This window comes from Carex rostrata, chromosome 4 (assembly GCF_964058835.1).
Source record: "Carex rostrata chromosome 4, lpCarRost1.2, whole genome shotgun sequence".
NCBI classification, from domain to species: domain Eukaryota; kingdom Viridiplantae; phylum Streptophyta; class Magnoliopsida; order Poales; family Cyperaceae; genus Carex; species Carex rostrata.
In genome coordinates, this window is record NC_135921.1 from 1,805,382 (window position 1) to 1,820,143 (window position 14,762).

The following is a 14,762-nucleotide window of genomic DNA, read 5'->3' on the forward strand; positions in this document are numbered from 1 at the left end:
TATTTTTAAAGTCCAAATAGTCGATCCGAACCGTTCAATATGATATTCATATTAGAACGTGCTTGGAGACCAAATTTTATATATTTTTTTTGGATTTTTTTAGTATTTTTTAAGATAGGTAGAAAATCCATTGATTCAGAAGATTATGAACCATAAAAAACAATGATTTTCTACCTACCTTAAAAATAGTAAAAAAAAATGTAAAATTTGGTCTCCGAGCACATTTTAATATGGATATCATGTTGAACGGTTTGAATCGACTATTTAGACTTTTAAAATGCCAAAACGACTTAGAAGCATATAGTGTTAAAGTATTTATGGAAGCGATTAGCCGGTCTAATTTTTATAAAAAAAATCATACTTATTTATAGAAAAATTTGAGCCATTTATACATACAAACTTTGGGCCTTAATATTTTATTTATTTTTAATATATAGAATTTTTTTTTTCATATATACACAAACATTTTTATTTTTTGAGGCCCCTTGAATCTTGGGGCCCGGGGCGGTCGCCCTGGCTGCCCAGCACCAGGGCCGGCCATGAAGCACGCTGTACAAAATAACCCTCTAGGATATTTTAGAAATTCTACACTCTGTATTACCCTTGCCACTTGGCAGGGTTCCGAATTTGCATGGAAGAAGTCTATTATTTCCTCAATAGAATTTAATTTGAATGAATGCGATTTCCTAAAGTAAATATCTAAGGACATACCCAGATTAGGTAGTACTCAGTATTCATTTCTGGCATTTTCCTTTCATGCATGACTAACCATCATGATTTCAGTTCTTTCATGGTGTTCAAATGGAGAATTTATAAACTATATATGTTGTTTTAATAAGTGTATGCCAAGTCTATCACTAGAATTTGTGATGTGTTTGGCAGAATAGTGTAGAGAAATAAACTATATATTTGCTCTCATAAAACTGACCAATTAAAAAATTAATATTTTTCTTACACATATTACATATATATTTTTTTAATAAAGAGTAAAATAAGGACTTTATAAAATTAAAGAAAATTTTAATAAAAAAAATGCAATCAAATTTTCCTCGTGTGTTTTCAAAATATGAGGTATTGTATGCGTTACACAAGGATTACTGTGCCGTATGTACCAGTTCATTGCGGGTACCATAATATCTTCTACAAGATTTGGGCCAAGTCCAATAAAAGGATTTTTGGGTTCGTGACTGTGATCCATTATTCTTGGGTCTGATTTGGGCCAATATGGACGGTTGGTTAATGGTTATAGAAGAAAAAATGTGCAAATTAATTTCTTGTGAGGGGCGTGCTCCCCGGGTGCATCAATTCCAGTTAATTTTCCATTACGAAATAATGCTTAGTTTTCCCTATCTATTTTAATTATCTTCTTGTAATGTGGTATGTCATGTATGGGGTGTTACACGACTCCTTGCCTGGGCCGTTACCCTGATGCAAATTTTGCATCTGTTCAGGTTTCAGAAATCACGGGGATTAATAGTAGAGTAGAAGGATGTTTTTTGCAAAGGACAAAAAGTAACAATTTCTAGTTTCAAACAAAATTTCTTGGCCATCTGATCAAGACTAGTAGATCAAGACATGAAACTAGACAAAATTTTGCAATTTTTTAAAGCCAAAACCTGTTGAAACAAACTTAAAATCTTCAGTAACACACAAAAGAAACCAGGTTGGGAGAACTTTTGTTTCATCTTGCTACGTGCTTCAAATAATATTTTTTGTACATCACTACATATATATATAAGAAAATATTATAAGAAGAAACATAAAGAAAAATAATTTTGTTGGCCTAGGAAATTTGGATTACAAATGAAAGTACGTATTAGTTAAGTATAAACTCAAATTTAAATTTAAATTTGTACAAGATTTATACATAGAGATGAAATGACAGACGACGTGATCTCCATGAGCATTGTTATCAACTCTCAAAAGTCAAAACAAAAATTAGAGGAGAGCATCTTGACTTCTTATAATAACATCAAGTGTGTTTTTAAAAAATAATATAAGAAAGAAAGAACAAATTAAAAAGAATCAAGCAAGGCTGCAAGTGTCACCATCCGACAGCAGAGAAGAAGCATTCAAGGATTTTTTTGTTCCCAGTAAAAAAATGCTTCTATGGACCAGTTAAATATGCCCCTCTACGAAGATCCATAAATATGGTCCAATCGTATTAAAATTTCTTTTCAAGAATCCGTGCAGCGGTAATAGAAAATCTGAACTCATCTTACTTGACAGATCAATAATGTTATAATTAATGTTGCTTCCATCAGCTAGTACTTTGACTTGGAATCTTTATTTTTTCTAATATGATATATATATACGACCAAATATTATCGAGGGCTAATTTTTATATTCTTTTACCTTTTCTTATTATACTTTTAGAGTTGAAAATAATTATTTCTTAATCTTAAAATTAAATGACCAAGCAAATCTTAATTCTTACAAGATTGTAAAATATTTTAAATAGATAATTAAAATTTAATTATCGTACACAATTTCAATACATTATTTTTAGCAAGCTCACTAATTATCTAAATTATTATTAAATACCATATTACAAGTGACATTTTAATCCTTGTATAGCAAGCTCATCAGCTTCGATATTTTGACACCAGTTCGAACTATACTTTCCAGAACATGATACAAACAAAAATCTCATTCATGGTTTCCTCGAACACCTTTTGAGCATTAAATTAAACAGGGTGACATTGCGAGCTGACCTTGCCGGGAAATTACACACCATAAATTACTATAATTTTATGCAACTCCACATAAAATTAAATGAAACAACACTAATTAACACCCGGCCCAATCAGCCATCATTTCTGAATGCATCACGAACTCATAGTAGAGATGTGTCAATGTAGTGAACACTGCATGCATTACAATTTTTCTTAATTTTTGTCACGATCCCACTGCCGGGCCGAAGATCACGACAAGAGAGGCACCCTCACATTCATCCATTGTCCCGTCAACCTACGTCGTCACAAAAAAAATAAACATAAACAATACGGAGTCAGCTACAAAGCTCGGTAACCGGTTATTTAACAACGCGCTTCTCTATAATTGACTTAATTAAACAACCATTCAAACAGACTGGATTAATCCATACCAATTCACAACAAATTATGAATACATATTTAACCGGCAATATCACTTACGTCTGAGTTATCAATAAAACAAGTCACACAATATCCGTATCATTTCATTTCACAAATTCTCATAACACACAATCATATCATTTCACAATGAAATCCGAACCTCAGATCCGCTATCTTGTTAAATATGCCTTTATAACTCAATGCTCAATTCAAAATCCAATTCAATCAAACAAAACGGAAACACAAATTATAGAGAAGTCCGGTTACCTGGTATAGAGAGACATTCAAAAATCCAAATCAAACTGCAACAATTGTTCAGAATCACCGCGACGTAGTTGAAATTCCAATCGAACATAAAATCAAATATTAATCAATATCAAAATATTTAATCACACTATTTCTTTTCGTTCCCTCATTTTTTTCTTTTGTTTTTTTTTTTTTTTCCGGTTTTCTTTTGTTGTCTGCTGAGTTGAATTAGGAGAAGAAGGCTTTTAATTAGAGGGGCTAATAGGGTGGGGGCATCATGCATGGCCACGTTACCCTTTTTTATTTATATATTTTAAAGGTTGTTATTTTACAGAATGCACCTTAAAATTTATAAATATCATATTTAAATCCGAAATAAATTTCAAAAGTAATATAATATATATCGGATGTTACAAATTTTTTTTTCCAATTAATTTGTTAAATTCCTCTCATCTGAATCGAGAAGTTCATTTCCTTTTGTACCAAGAACATGTCAAAACAGAATATTTTTACGATACGTTGACAAGAAAATTAGGACACTTTCTCGGAAAGATCTTTTGGGCATTTTGAATTGGGCAAAATTGTCCGAATAAAGAATCTGACCTTTTGCGAAGTAGTTTACAATAAATAATAGAAATAATATAAGCAAACAATAAATTGAAAACTCTTTTGCCTAGGCATACACGTTATTTCAAAGTCAACGCTTTCTATTAGACCCAATTCACCTTCTCACATTTCCTCTTCATATCTCCTTTCTTGGCTTTCATTTCTGTTCAATACAACTGTCATACCAAATCCCCAGTTTTGGAGTTTTCTCATCTACACCCTCTGGTTTTTGTTGCTTTCTTCATACACTGAGCCATAAGAAAAGGAACAACGGATACACAATAAAGCGTGCAATGGGTTAGCTGCAAGTAAGCATACTCCTTATTTCCCTACATATTGATTGGTAATTGTCCCCCCCATCCCGACTTTATTTTAAATAACCAATCCACTAAATTTTTTGATTTAATTTTGTAGGTATTGTTTGTATTTTGTATTTAATTTTAGCTAATTTACTCCAATTTGTGAGAGAAACTAATAATCATATATATGTTTCAACTTGCCCTACAAGTTTTATAACATTTGAAATTTATGGCTTACTTGAGATTGAGTCAGTTGGCTCAAACTGTACCCGTTTGCAATTGAAGTACTATAGGTAAATTTGTTTATTTATAATTGTGAATTCAAGTAGCATTTATTCGCAATCAGAAGCCAATTTACAATGCATATCTGGTTTTAATTAAGATTAGTTGATTATTTGCTTAAATTCTTTCAGGGTATTTCAAGAAAACTTAAATGCAAAATATTCATGTTGCCAAGTTGATCGAGTCGGCATGCAGAATCGGACAAGAACCGGGCAATAACTTGTTTAATTTGACAGTCTCTAGCTCAGGTATGTGTGCACTCACTTTCCAATCTTGAACTTTTCGATTTATATTAATAGCTCATTAAATATTACAGATAACTAGTTAAACATTATTAAATCGGATAGGAAAATGTTGAATGAAGCAAAAAACTAGCTCGTTAATAATAAATATAATAACTTCAAATTTATAGGTCATACATATTTGTTAATTAAAAATATATTTGTATATATGATAGACAGAATGTCATATATGTTAAAAAAAATTATTTTGACATAGATTTCTTAATTGAAATTTATTTCGGCGATGGAAAATGAGTGGCGACCTCGGCTAGATGGCACTACTTCTTTAGTTCGGTCAAGGAGAGAAGAGAAGGGAGAGAGAGGGTTAGTACTTGGTACTATATTCATATTTGAAACTAACAAAATAATTTGGACAAAGAGAGAGAAAGCTCTACTTGAGATTATAAACATAGTAGGAAATATCGGTATCGGTATCGGAATCGATCACGGCTGATACCGATACGTATCGGACCAGTATCAGCCAATACCATAGATTGGTATTTAACACATTATCGCGAGTATCGGACCAGTATCGGATCGGTATCGGCCGATATTTCCTACTATGATTATAAAGGCATGAGATCCAATCAACACGTGTAATTACCATCATATCGTTTTAATCAACGAATGCGATATCATATACAACAAGAATGAGACACTTTTCGCGAGGATAAAAAAGTGACTTTTTGCGACGGACTACTCTCATTGTTCAGCTTTTTCTTTTTGCGACGGACGACCGTCGTAAAAGCGCTTTTTCTCTCGCAAAAAGTGTCTACTTTGTTGTATATTGGAAAGACACTATGATAACTTTACATGAGGATGGTCTAGTAGACCATTAGTCTATCCAAAAAGAAAAAAATCAATTAGACTCAATATTGACTAATTCAATTACTTCCTCTTAAGTAAATTAAGTCATTCTCTCTAAAAATGTTGACCAAGTCAATATATATTTCTCTCATCTATTTACTGAAACCGGAGTTTATGACGTTTTACCACGGTTAAATTAACATCCTTGAAATAGGCATAACTTTGAATTTACATGTCCAAATCACAGGTTCCACATATTGATGCGCTCATCTACTAGTCCTCTATCATTTGACACAATCCAATTAGCGGTGACCGGAATTCCATTTTTTTTATTTCTCATATCTCCGTCGTTGATGCTAGCTCTCTTGTTTATATTATATCTCTAGGTAGTTTTTCTCGTGTAGTCTTCCAGTCTCCAACTGAACAAACAGGGAAGTACAACTTAGTATCTCTCTTGTTTATATTAATTGAACCTCTAGCTAATTTTTCAAGTGTCCAACTGAAGAAACAGGAAAGTACAATTAGCTTACACAATTCATCTGATACATTGCTGGTGATATACGGAATAGGATTTCATGAGTATCAGAATCGACAAAGTAATTAATGAAGAATGTTCAGTTCTACCATAAAAATAGTTGTGGAAAATCCTGATTTATTTTTTAAAATGTGTGTGTGTTTGTGTGTATATATATATATTAAAATTTATTATTTATATTGGTATTAAATTTACTAGAATAAAAATAATATATTTTCAATTATGTTACAATGATTCAAGTAAAAACAACCGAATTTTAAATTAAATGATGCAACATACAAATTGAAACATTAATTAGTAATTTTCGTATGAAGTATGTGAAAGAAACAATCATATTTGAGAAAAATAGAAGATTAAGCAAACTTGAAAACAATGGACGTACGAGAGAGATTAGAGTTGCGGTCCATGTGGGACAGTTTTCTTAATGTGACATTCAAATTAAAGATAACACTTTGTAATTTTTTTTACAAGAACAGTACAATATTATTTTAGCAGATCACTAGATGTCTACATCAATGAAATATACAGATATGATTAGTGTATATGTCAGTTGGTTAATTTAGGTTTTTCCCTTTAGCAATGAACTAGTATTAGTTTTAAACCTCTTGCATTGCAATATCTCATGGCATCTTTCTGGTTGGTTCCGGGTATATATTCATAACTGACTCAGTCACCTTCAACTTTTGCACCAGACCGCTTATATCACTGACTCGTCCTCTAACATTGGGATAGTATAACTTACTCGGACATTATTTTACAGACTAAATACAGCAAGCTAGCTCATTAAGTGCCTACAGTCCTAATTCCTAAATTGTCAATTTAGCAGCAAGGCTAAACATACAGTGAGAGCTAGGCAGTCAACGATCCATCCGACTTCTAAATTTTGTGCGATTCAAATCTGAAATTCATGAAGGATTTGATATGTCATACAATTAATTAAACTGCTTCAAAACTATAACTATATAGTATCAAATACTTATATTCACTCGTATTATGTATATATTATTTTATTCAAAAGTTTTTTACTAAAATATCTTAAATATATGATTCGAATACGATCCAAAATTTTCTACCATAATGAATATGGATGCACACTTGGATCCTCAAATTCTTATCTAATGCATATGCATTACACGAGAATCTGATCCGAATCCTAATCCTAATCTGATTCATTACCAGCACTGAGAGCACCCATATAAAAAAAACAATTTATTATAACAAAATACTAGAAGACAATACCAGTAATACTGGACACTAAGAAAGTGCTTAAATTACATAAGATATTTCGAGTTACATTTTTGGTAGTAACATATAAGTTACTCGTATACAGAAGTCTATGATGAACTTCAATGCAATTAATACCGTAGACAAACTTGACAAGAAGTCTATGATGAACTTCAATGGAAGTTATCAGATCCATTAGTATGCATCTGCAAATTTGATAATTCATGTCCTTGTAATACTTGAATTTCTATTTTTCAGACAAGACAAAAAAAAGCCCTTAATCTAACTTGATTGGGAACATAAAACAGGTCCTAGTTTATTTCAAAGTAACAGCAAAAATCAAAGCCCGTTACGACAATAATGTTACAAATTAACTAATCCCAAAAAAAAATGTCATCTGAATATTAGTTATTAATCAGTAGACTCAGGGAGGGTGTCAACAAGCAATTTAACAAAAATTATATTTTGATTATACATTGGCCCATATTTTAGTTTAATTAAATTTATTTTGCTCATTAATTATGTGAGTAAAGACTTTCAAGTTAGTGATTCTATTCGACTACCTTTTTTCTCTGAATGCGATGCACTTCTGTATGTTAAGCTATGTACAAGATTTGTTAAAAAATATTTCTCCAAAAAAATTGTGCAGATTTTTAATTTTTAATTAAAGACTCCATGTATAGTGTGTTGTTGTGTCTATGTATGGCTTAATTATATTCATAGGAGTGTAATTCAAACCCTCATAAACCTGGCATGCTAGACTCATTCATGAGTGAATTTTGTCAATAGAAGTTTTACTGCATGGCCTTACCATTTTTTCTACTTTCAACAGCTCAAAAAATTGTGCATCATATATGAAGTAGTAGTTAAGCCAGTTACGATAACGTGCTAAGATTGAGAACCATGGCTGAGGCTGCTATTCTTGCCGCACTCAACGTCATTGGAAATGTGCTGGCTAGCGAATTAGTGAGGCTAGCAGTCTCACAGGCTTCCAATATTAGCCTCACTTTCACAGACCTCAGAGCAAGCATCAACAACATCAGTCGAGAACTCAGGGTGATGAAAGGGTACCTTAGTGAGATAGATGATGAGGATAGTGAATCTCACGCAGCCTGGGTAAAAGAGGTACAAACTTCAGCGAACAATATTGAAGATATAGTGTCTGAATTTGCATACATAGTTGGTAGCAAGAAATTTGATGGAAAAGTGGTCATTGCATTGAAACGAATTGCTTCTGAACTGTCAGAAGTGGAGAAAAGTCTTAGGCATCTTGCAGAAGTAAAAGATCGATGGGTGACAAAAAAAACCAACACAATTCGCAAGAACTTTGACCACTCAAATGAACATTCATATAATGCAGCCATCTCTGCTCTTTTCATTGATGAAGATAAAATTGTGGGTATCGAACAAAATAGACAGGTGATAACAAACTTGGTAAATTGTGAGAAGCCACAACTCTCTGTAATATCAGTTTGGGGAATGGGTGGTATTGGAAAAACTACATTGATTACCAATGTTTTCAAGAGGCTAAGAAAAACCTTCAATTGTCATGCATGGGTTTCTATATCTCAATCATATACGATTGAAAATATTCTACGAAATATAATCTTTGAAATGTGTAAGCATGAGCATAATGATCCTATAGACACAACAAATATGGATCTTAGAGGATTGAAAGAAAATTTAGCGAAACTCTTGAAAGACATGAAATATTTGATTGTCTTAGATGATATGTGGGATCCAAATGCATTTCGGGATATAAGTGACACATTTATTGATAACCATCGAGGCAGCCGAATTATAATTACTAGCAGAATAGCAGAGGTAGCTAACCTTGCTCCAGAAAGCAATAGGCTAGATCTAGAACCTTTGTCAGAAAATGAATCGTGGGATTTGTTTTGTAGTAAGGCTTTTCATTTTGAAAAAAACTATGAATGTCCTACTCCCCTAGAAAAGTGGGCAAAGAAGATTGTTTTAAAGTGTGATGGCTTGCCTCTGGCTCTTGTCTCCTTAGGTGGTGTATTGTCATTGGTTGATAAGACAGAATCCGAATGGAAGAGGGTACATGATCAACTTAGTTGGGAGCTAGACAACAACCCAGGCTTGGGTCCATTGAAGAATATTATAATGCTAAGCTTCCAGTACCTTCCAAGGTACCTAAAAAATTGCTTTTTATATTGTGGTTTATTTAAGGAAGATTCTCTGCTTACAAGAAAAAAACTTATAAGGTTTTGGGTAGCTGAAGACTTTATTGAACAAAAGGGAAGAAGCACATTAGAAGAGGTGGCAGAGGGATACCTCCTGGAGCTCATACATCGCAGCATGTTACAAGTGGTAAAAAAAAATTCATGGGGTAGGGTGAAGAGATGTCGAATGCATGATACATTGAGAGAAGTGGCCATATGTTTAAGTAGGAAAGAAAACTTTGAATGGCTAAAAAAGAATAGCAGGATAGTAAATTTCAACAATTCTACTCGTCGGCTCTCAATACTAAAACTAAGAGAGGAGATCAGCCATAATGTTTGTTTTCCACAACTCAGAACTTTTATGTCATTTGATCCTATGGTATCCTCATCTCTTTGGATAACTTTGATTTTGGACAAATCAAGATATCTTGCTGTTTTGAATTTAGAAGACCAGCTGATCAAAACCATACCGGATGCAATTGGGAAATTGTTCAATCTTCGTTACCTAGGTCTGAGGGGCACAAAGGTGAAATTATTACCAAAATCTATTGGAAAACTTAACAATTTGCAAACACTGGATCTCATGGATTCTCAAATACAAAAAATACCTGATGGCATATTAGAGCTAAAAAAATTGCGTCATCTCTTTGCTCAGGTACGGGTTGATCCCACATATAGAACATTTCGAGCTCTTACTGGAATCTCTTTGCCTAAGGGCATAGTTTACCTGAAAGAGTTGCAAACTATTCAGGCCTTGGAATCAAATGCTATTATTGTGCGAGAATTGGGAAAGTTAACTCAGTTGAAAAGCTTCCGAATACTGAATGTGAAAGAAAAACACTCAGCAGAGTTATGCAGATCAATATCAAAGATGAGCTCCCTTATCTACTTATCTATCTATGCAAGCAATGAAAATTATCTACTTGAATTAGAAGGTCTGAAATTCCCACCACAACTTCAGAAGTTAACTCTGTTTGGGCATCTGAAAGAACAGATGCTAAAATCACCTTTGTTCCAAAATTCTGGCGAAGGTATTCAGACACTAAGGCTCGGATGGTCTCAACTACAAGAAGATCCCTTGCCATCTCTTTCGCATTTGAAAAACCTCACATGGTTGAACCTTCAAAAAGCATATAATGGCACAAAACTAAATTTTAAAGCCGAGTGGTTCCCGAAACTAAAGTATCTGTCATTGAGGCAAATGCCTAATCTGGTTCAAGTGGAGTTGGAACAGGATACCATGGTGATCCTTGAAACGATTCAGCTATGGGAGCTGGAACATCTAGTGGAGATCCCAAAGGGCATCGAGCACCTCATAAATCTCAAGTGGATGGTCTGCAAATACATGCCTGTTGGTTTTGGAGAATTGGCTAGTGGAATCCACCAGCTATTTCATTTCAGATGTCATGTTGTCCAGCCGGCAGCTGGGATCTCATAAATAAGGTTTGCCTGCATGTACTATCATTCTTTATTTTGCATTCTGAAACTTATATTTCGAATATCTGAGTCCGGTACTTAGAAGAAAGATCATGAATTATCACCAACTACGTACCAAAGTGCGAAAATGCAAAAAAAAAAAAAAAAAAAAATTGTGCAAATATTTTTCTTTAGTTTGTTCCTTAAGAACAATTTGACCAATTTTTATTTGCTTCTGAAACTGATCTAGAGTTGCTTTTTTACGATGGTAACGATTTTGCTTATGTCTGTTCCAATATTGCCATTTTTTTCATTATGAATAGTTTCTGTAATCAGATTACAAAAGCTTGTGAAACAACAAAATTACTGCTTTTTTTTTTGTCAAAATATATGTTGATGTATGTTTTTGTTTAGATTGTCACGAATAATTAGTTTAAAATTATTATCATCTATATATCTTTTAAATTCTTTTGTAGTTTTGAATACACTTAAAGTACTTATTAGACCTATTGCAATTCCACCATGTATTTTCTCAGATGTTTGCTTTTATGTATTTTTCCAGCAATTAATTAGTTAATTAAGGTTATTCTAGTGATTCCCTGGGTTAGAAATTGATTTATTGGGTTTTATTAAATAATCGGTATAAAACAACTACGGTTTTACATTTTTTTTTAAGTTTCTTTAAAACTCTTCAATTGAGAAAATATGCACTATATTTCATATCGCAGGCCTTTCAGACATTTGAATTACTGGCAGCATCAATCAACACGGAGCACTTCATTTTAAAATATTGTTATCATGTAATGAATAATCTTTCAGTTGTGTGTTTTTCCTTCCAGTTTGGATCGAAATAAAGTTGAGCCTCAGTTCCTTGTAGTGCTATTTATGGCAAAAGTATGTGAGTTGCTAATATGTAGGCCTCATACTACCTTAGCAACTTGCCATATAATTTGCAATTCTAAGCGCGCGCACTATCCTGGAAATTCATGACTCAAGGAACCCTGTTTTGTGTTTATTTTGTGTATTATTTTTGTTTTGAATTGGATTTGATGATTGTAAATTTAACTGCCAACTTATGTGCATGCTATTGGGGTGCTTGACTACATGACGATAAATTCAGTCCAGTGACCTTATAAATAATCATTTCTCATTGATATTTTGTTATCGTTGTATTTTTTGTTGTTGTCGTTGTTGTTGTTGTTGTTGTTGTAATTGCGAGAATTTGTTATTGTATAAAAAAAAACTATTACTGTAAACTTCATAACAACATAACTCTTGCAAATATTTCCCTCAAAGTCAGAGAAATAACAAGCTCTGTTTTCCCCCTTACCAAGGTCTAAAATTTGCATGAAAGAGTATGATGCCTACTACGCAACAGAACTTCAATTAAGTTGTTGCTTAATTCTATATAACATTTCCAGATTGGGAAGAAGGGTTAAATGGCAGCAAAGAAATAAATTTTAATTAACTTTGAAAAAGGTACAAGCTTTTTATTTTTATTTTCTTTGTGTATTATTATTTGAACTTGGATCTGATATTTGCAAGTTTAACAGCCCGTTCACATATACTATATATGTATGTATCCTATTGTACAGCTTTAATAATGTAGTTGTAAGCCAAACATCTGTAACTTTGCTGATGATTTCAGTTCATTATCCTAAAAAATAATCATTTATCATTTTTTTTTTCCTTTTTGGTAATGCTGAGGAGTTTGAATGCATATAACATAAGAACTTTCTAAACTGCAATGAGGAAATGAGTGGTTGGAAGGAAAACTAAATTGCAGTGAACTACATAGCAATGTAATTCATGCAAATAAGTCCCCAAAGTTGAGGCCTAAATTATTTAAAAAAAAAAAAACAGAGTTTAAAAAATAGAAACTCATTATTATGTTCCTCTTTACTAGGGTTAGAAATCTGCATGATTGAAGTCTAGTTTACTTTACCAGGGTTTGAATATTGTTTTCCGGACATAAAAATTCAACAGTTATTGGAGATCCTCTACTATTTATTAGAAGTTATTGTTTTCCCTTGTTCGATCATCAACAACTTGACAAAAAATAATATTGACGCACCAAGGATACTAATTTTTGGGTTTAAGGTGGTTAGCAATCCAATAACAGAATATTGATGCATGATAACTTGATAAAAAGAGGATGCAGAATTATCAGTGGATGCACCCTTTCCAAGGTAGATCTAGAAACAATTAATCACCTATTTCAAGTGTACATTCACAATACAACTATTTCATGAACAAAAAAATCAGGAGCCATCCAATGCAAGGCTGGCATTCCCAATAATCGACATCGCAGACACGGACAGCATTGGAGCACTCATCAAAAAGGTACAAACTACAGTAGATTCAGAAATTCAGTGGAAATCTAAGCCAACCAACACAAACATAGATCCTTAATGGTCATCCTTGTACCAAAATTGCATGCCCAGGAATGAACTTATGGGATACCTCTCCTACTGGATTGCAATAAACCGGTCCAGTTTATGTTTCTTAGTCAAACTAAAACCTTTGGGATGATTTCCTTATGAGTGGGTGTAGGTTTCTCTTTTTGTGTTTCGGTGTGTGTGTGTTGTGGTTTGTTAGTCGGTGGGTCAACTCGATCCAGTCAAAGCCACTGAGGGGCAAGATCTAAGGAGGGAACTCGACAACTCGCTACCAGTTAAGTAAGGTTACAAACATCACAAACCAATACCAGACTAGCTACATGTAGCACGCTAATCCTTGCATAATAAATCAGCTTCGGTAACATTGGCACCAGATCATAGTCATTCTTGCAAGGTTGTGATATCCAACAAAATCTCATTCAAAAATTTCATTGAACACCTGTTATGCATTAGAAATGTTTTACCTTAAATTCTGTAAATTCCATCAATTCACAGTGACATTACTCTAATTTACATAACATCAATACCATGCTTTTATCTTTATACCAGATTGCAAGCCAAGCGACGTAAGTAAATCGCTAGTGCTGGATTGCAAGAAAACAGCAGAGGTACTTAACTGCCAATGTGAATTTTCTTCTCAGTTGGAAGCATTTCCTCTGTACCAAAAACAGAGCAAAAGAACTGGCATTGAAAAGAGGAAAAGATCTGACCATTAAAAAGAGTCAAAGCAGATGGTTACATGTGACTTAATTCTCTTCGACTGTCTCAGGCTCTTAGCTCAATGGTTACATGTGACTTAATTCTCTTTGACTGTCTGAGGGCTCAGAAGCTTTGCAAATTCAAGTTATTATTTTTTAACAGCTCAAAAATTTGAATTGCCATCAGTTTTTCTTTTTGATAATAAATAGTCAGTGCCTATATTTTTGTTAGGCTTGGGCAAAAAAGGTTCAAATAAACTAAAATTGATTTGTTCTTCTCGGAATCTTTGTTTTTAACTTTGCTCTTGTCCAATAAATCAGAACTAAACATTTCCTTGGGGAAAAATTGGCATCGCACCTCTTCATTAGCCTGTCCGTTATTCTCTCTGTTATGTCCATTAATGGAATCATGCCACTGATTAAGATCGAGTTTAAGACTGTACCAATCATCAATATCTCTCATGCTATCCATCATGTAATCATGTGATGGAGAGAATATTTATGAGAATTAAGGAGTAATTAATTTTCGAGATGCAAGTCAGCTTAAAACACAAGTACCAGACCAATGGAAATAGCATAATGATAAAGAAATGAAAATTAGTTGAATTTCATTACTTGCATAAATATATTCTTATAATAATGTCCCAGTTTATATCCTACAAAACATCATAATAATTACAGAAAAACC

The 14,762-nt window shown here is 33.1% G+C and overlaps 2 protein-coding genes across 3 annotated transcripts in view; both read left to right on the forward strand.

Annotated features, from left to right (window-relative positions):
- The window catches only part of LOC144552631 (disease resistance protein RPM1-like), a 38,372-nt gene extending 26,291 nt beyond the window's left edge, over nucleotides 1-12,081 (forward strand). Inside the window, exon 3 of one of the 2 annotated variants that reach the window (XM_078300620.1) lies at nucleotides 11,834-12,081. The gene's annotated coding sequence lies outside the window, so the exon portion shown is untranslated. Of the gene's footprint in view, nucleotides 1-11,796 lie in introns of both variants that reach the window. The other variant, XM_078300621.1, reaches the window with a different exon arrangement.
- Nucleotides 8,792-12,081, forward strand: LOC144552632 (disease resistance protein RPM1-like). Its single transcript, XM_078300622.1, has 2 exons — nucleotides 8,792-11,004; nucleotides 11,706-12,081. Exon 1 carries the CDS (start codon nucleotides 8,855-8,857, stop codon nucleotides 10,997-10,999), a length of 2,145 nt encoding a protein of 714 aa, XP_078156748.1. The 5' UTR covers nucleotides 8,792-8,854; the 3' UTR covers nucleotides 11,000-11,004; nucleotides 11,706-12,081.
- Nucleotides 12,082-14,762: the final 2,681 nt, after the last annotated feature.

What these genes read in the sequence shown, in the direction of transcription:
- LOC144552632 (XM_078300622.1), top strand. Translation starts at nt 8,855, where the DNA reads ATGGGTGGTATTGGAAAAACTACATTGATTACCAATGTTTTCAAGAGG.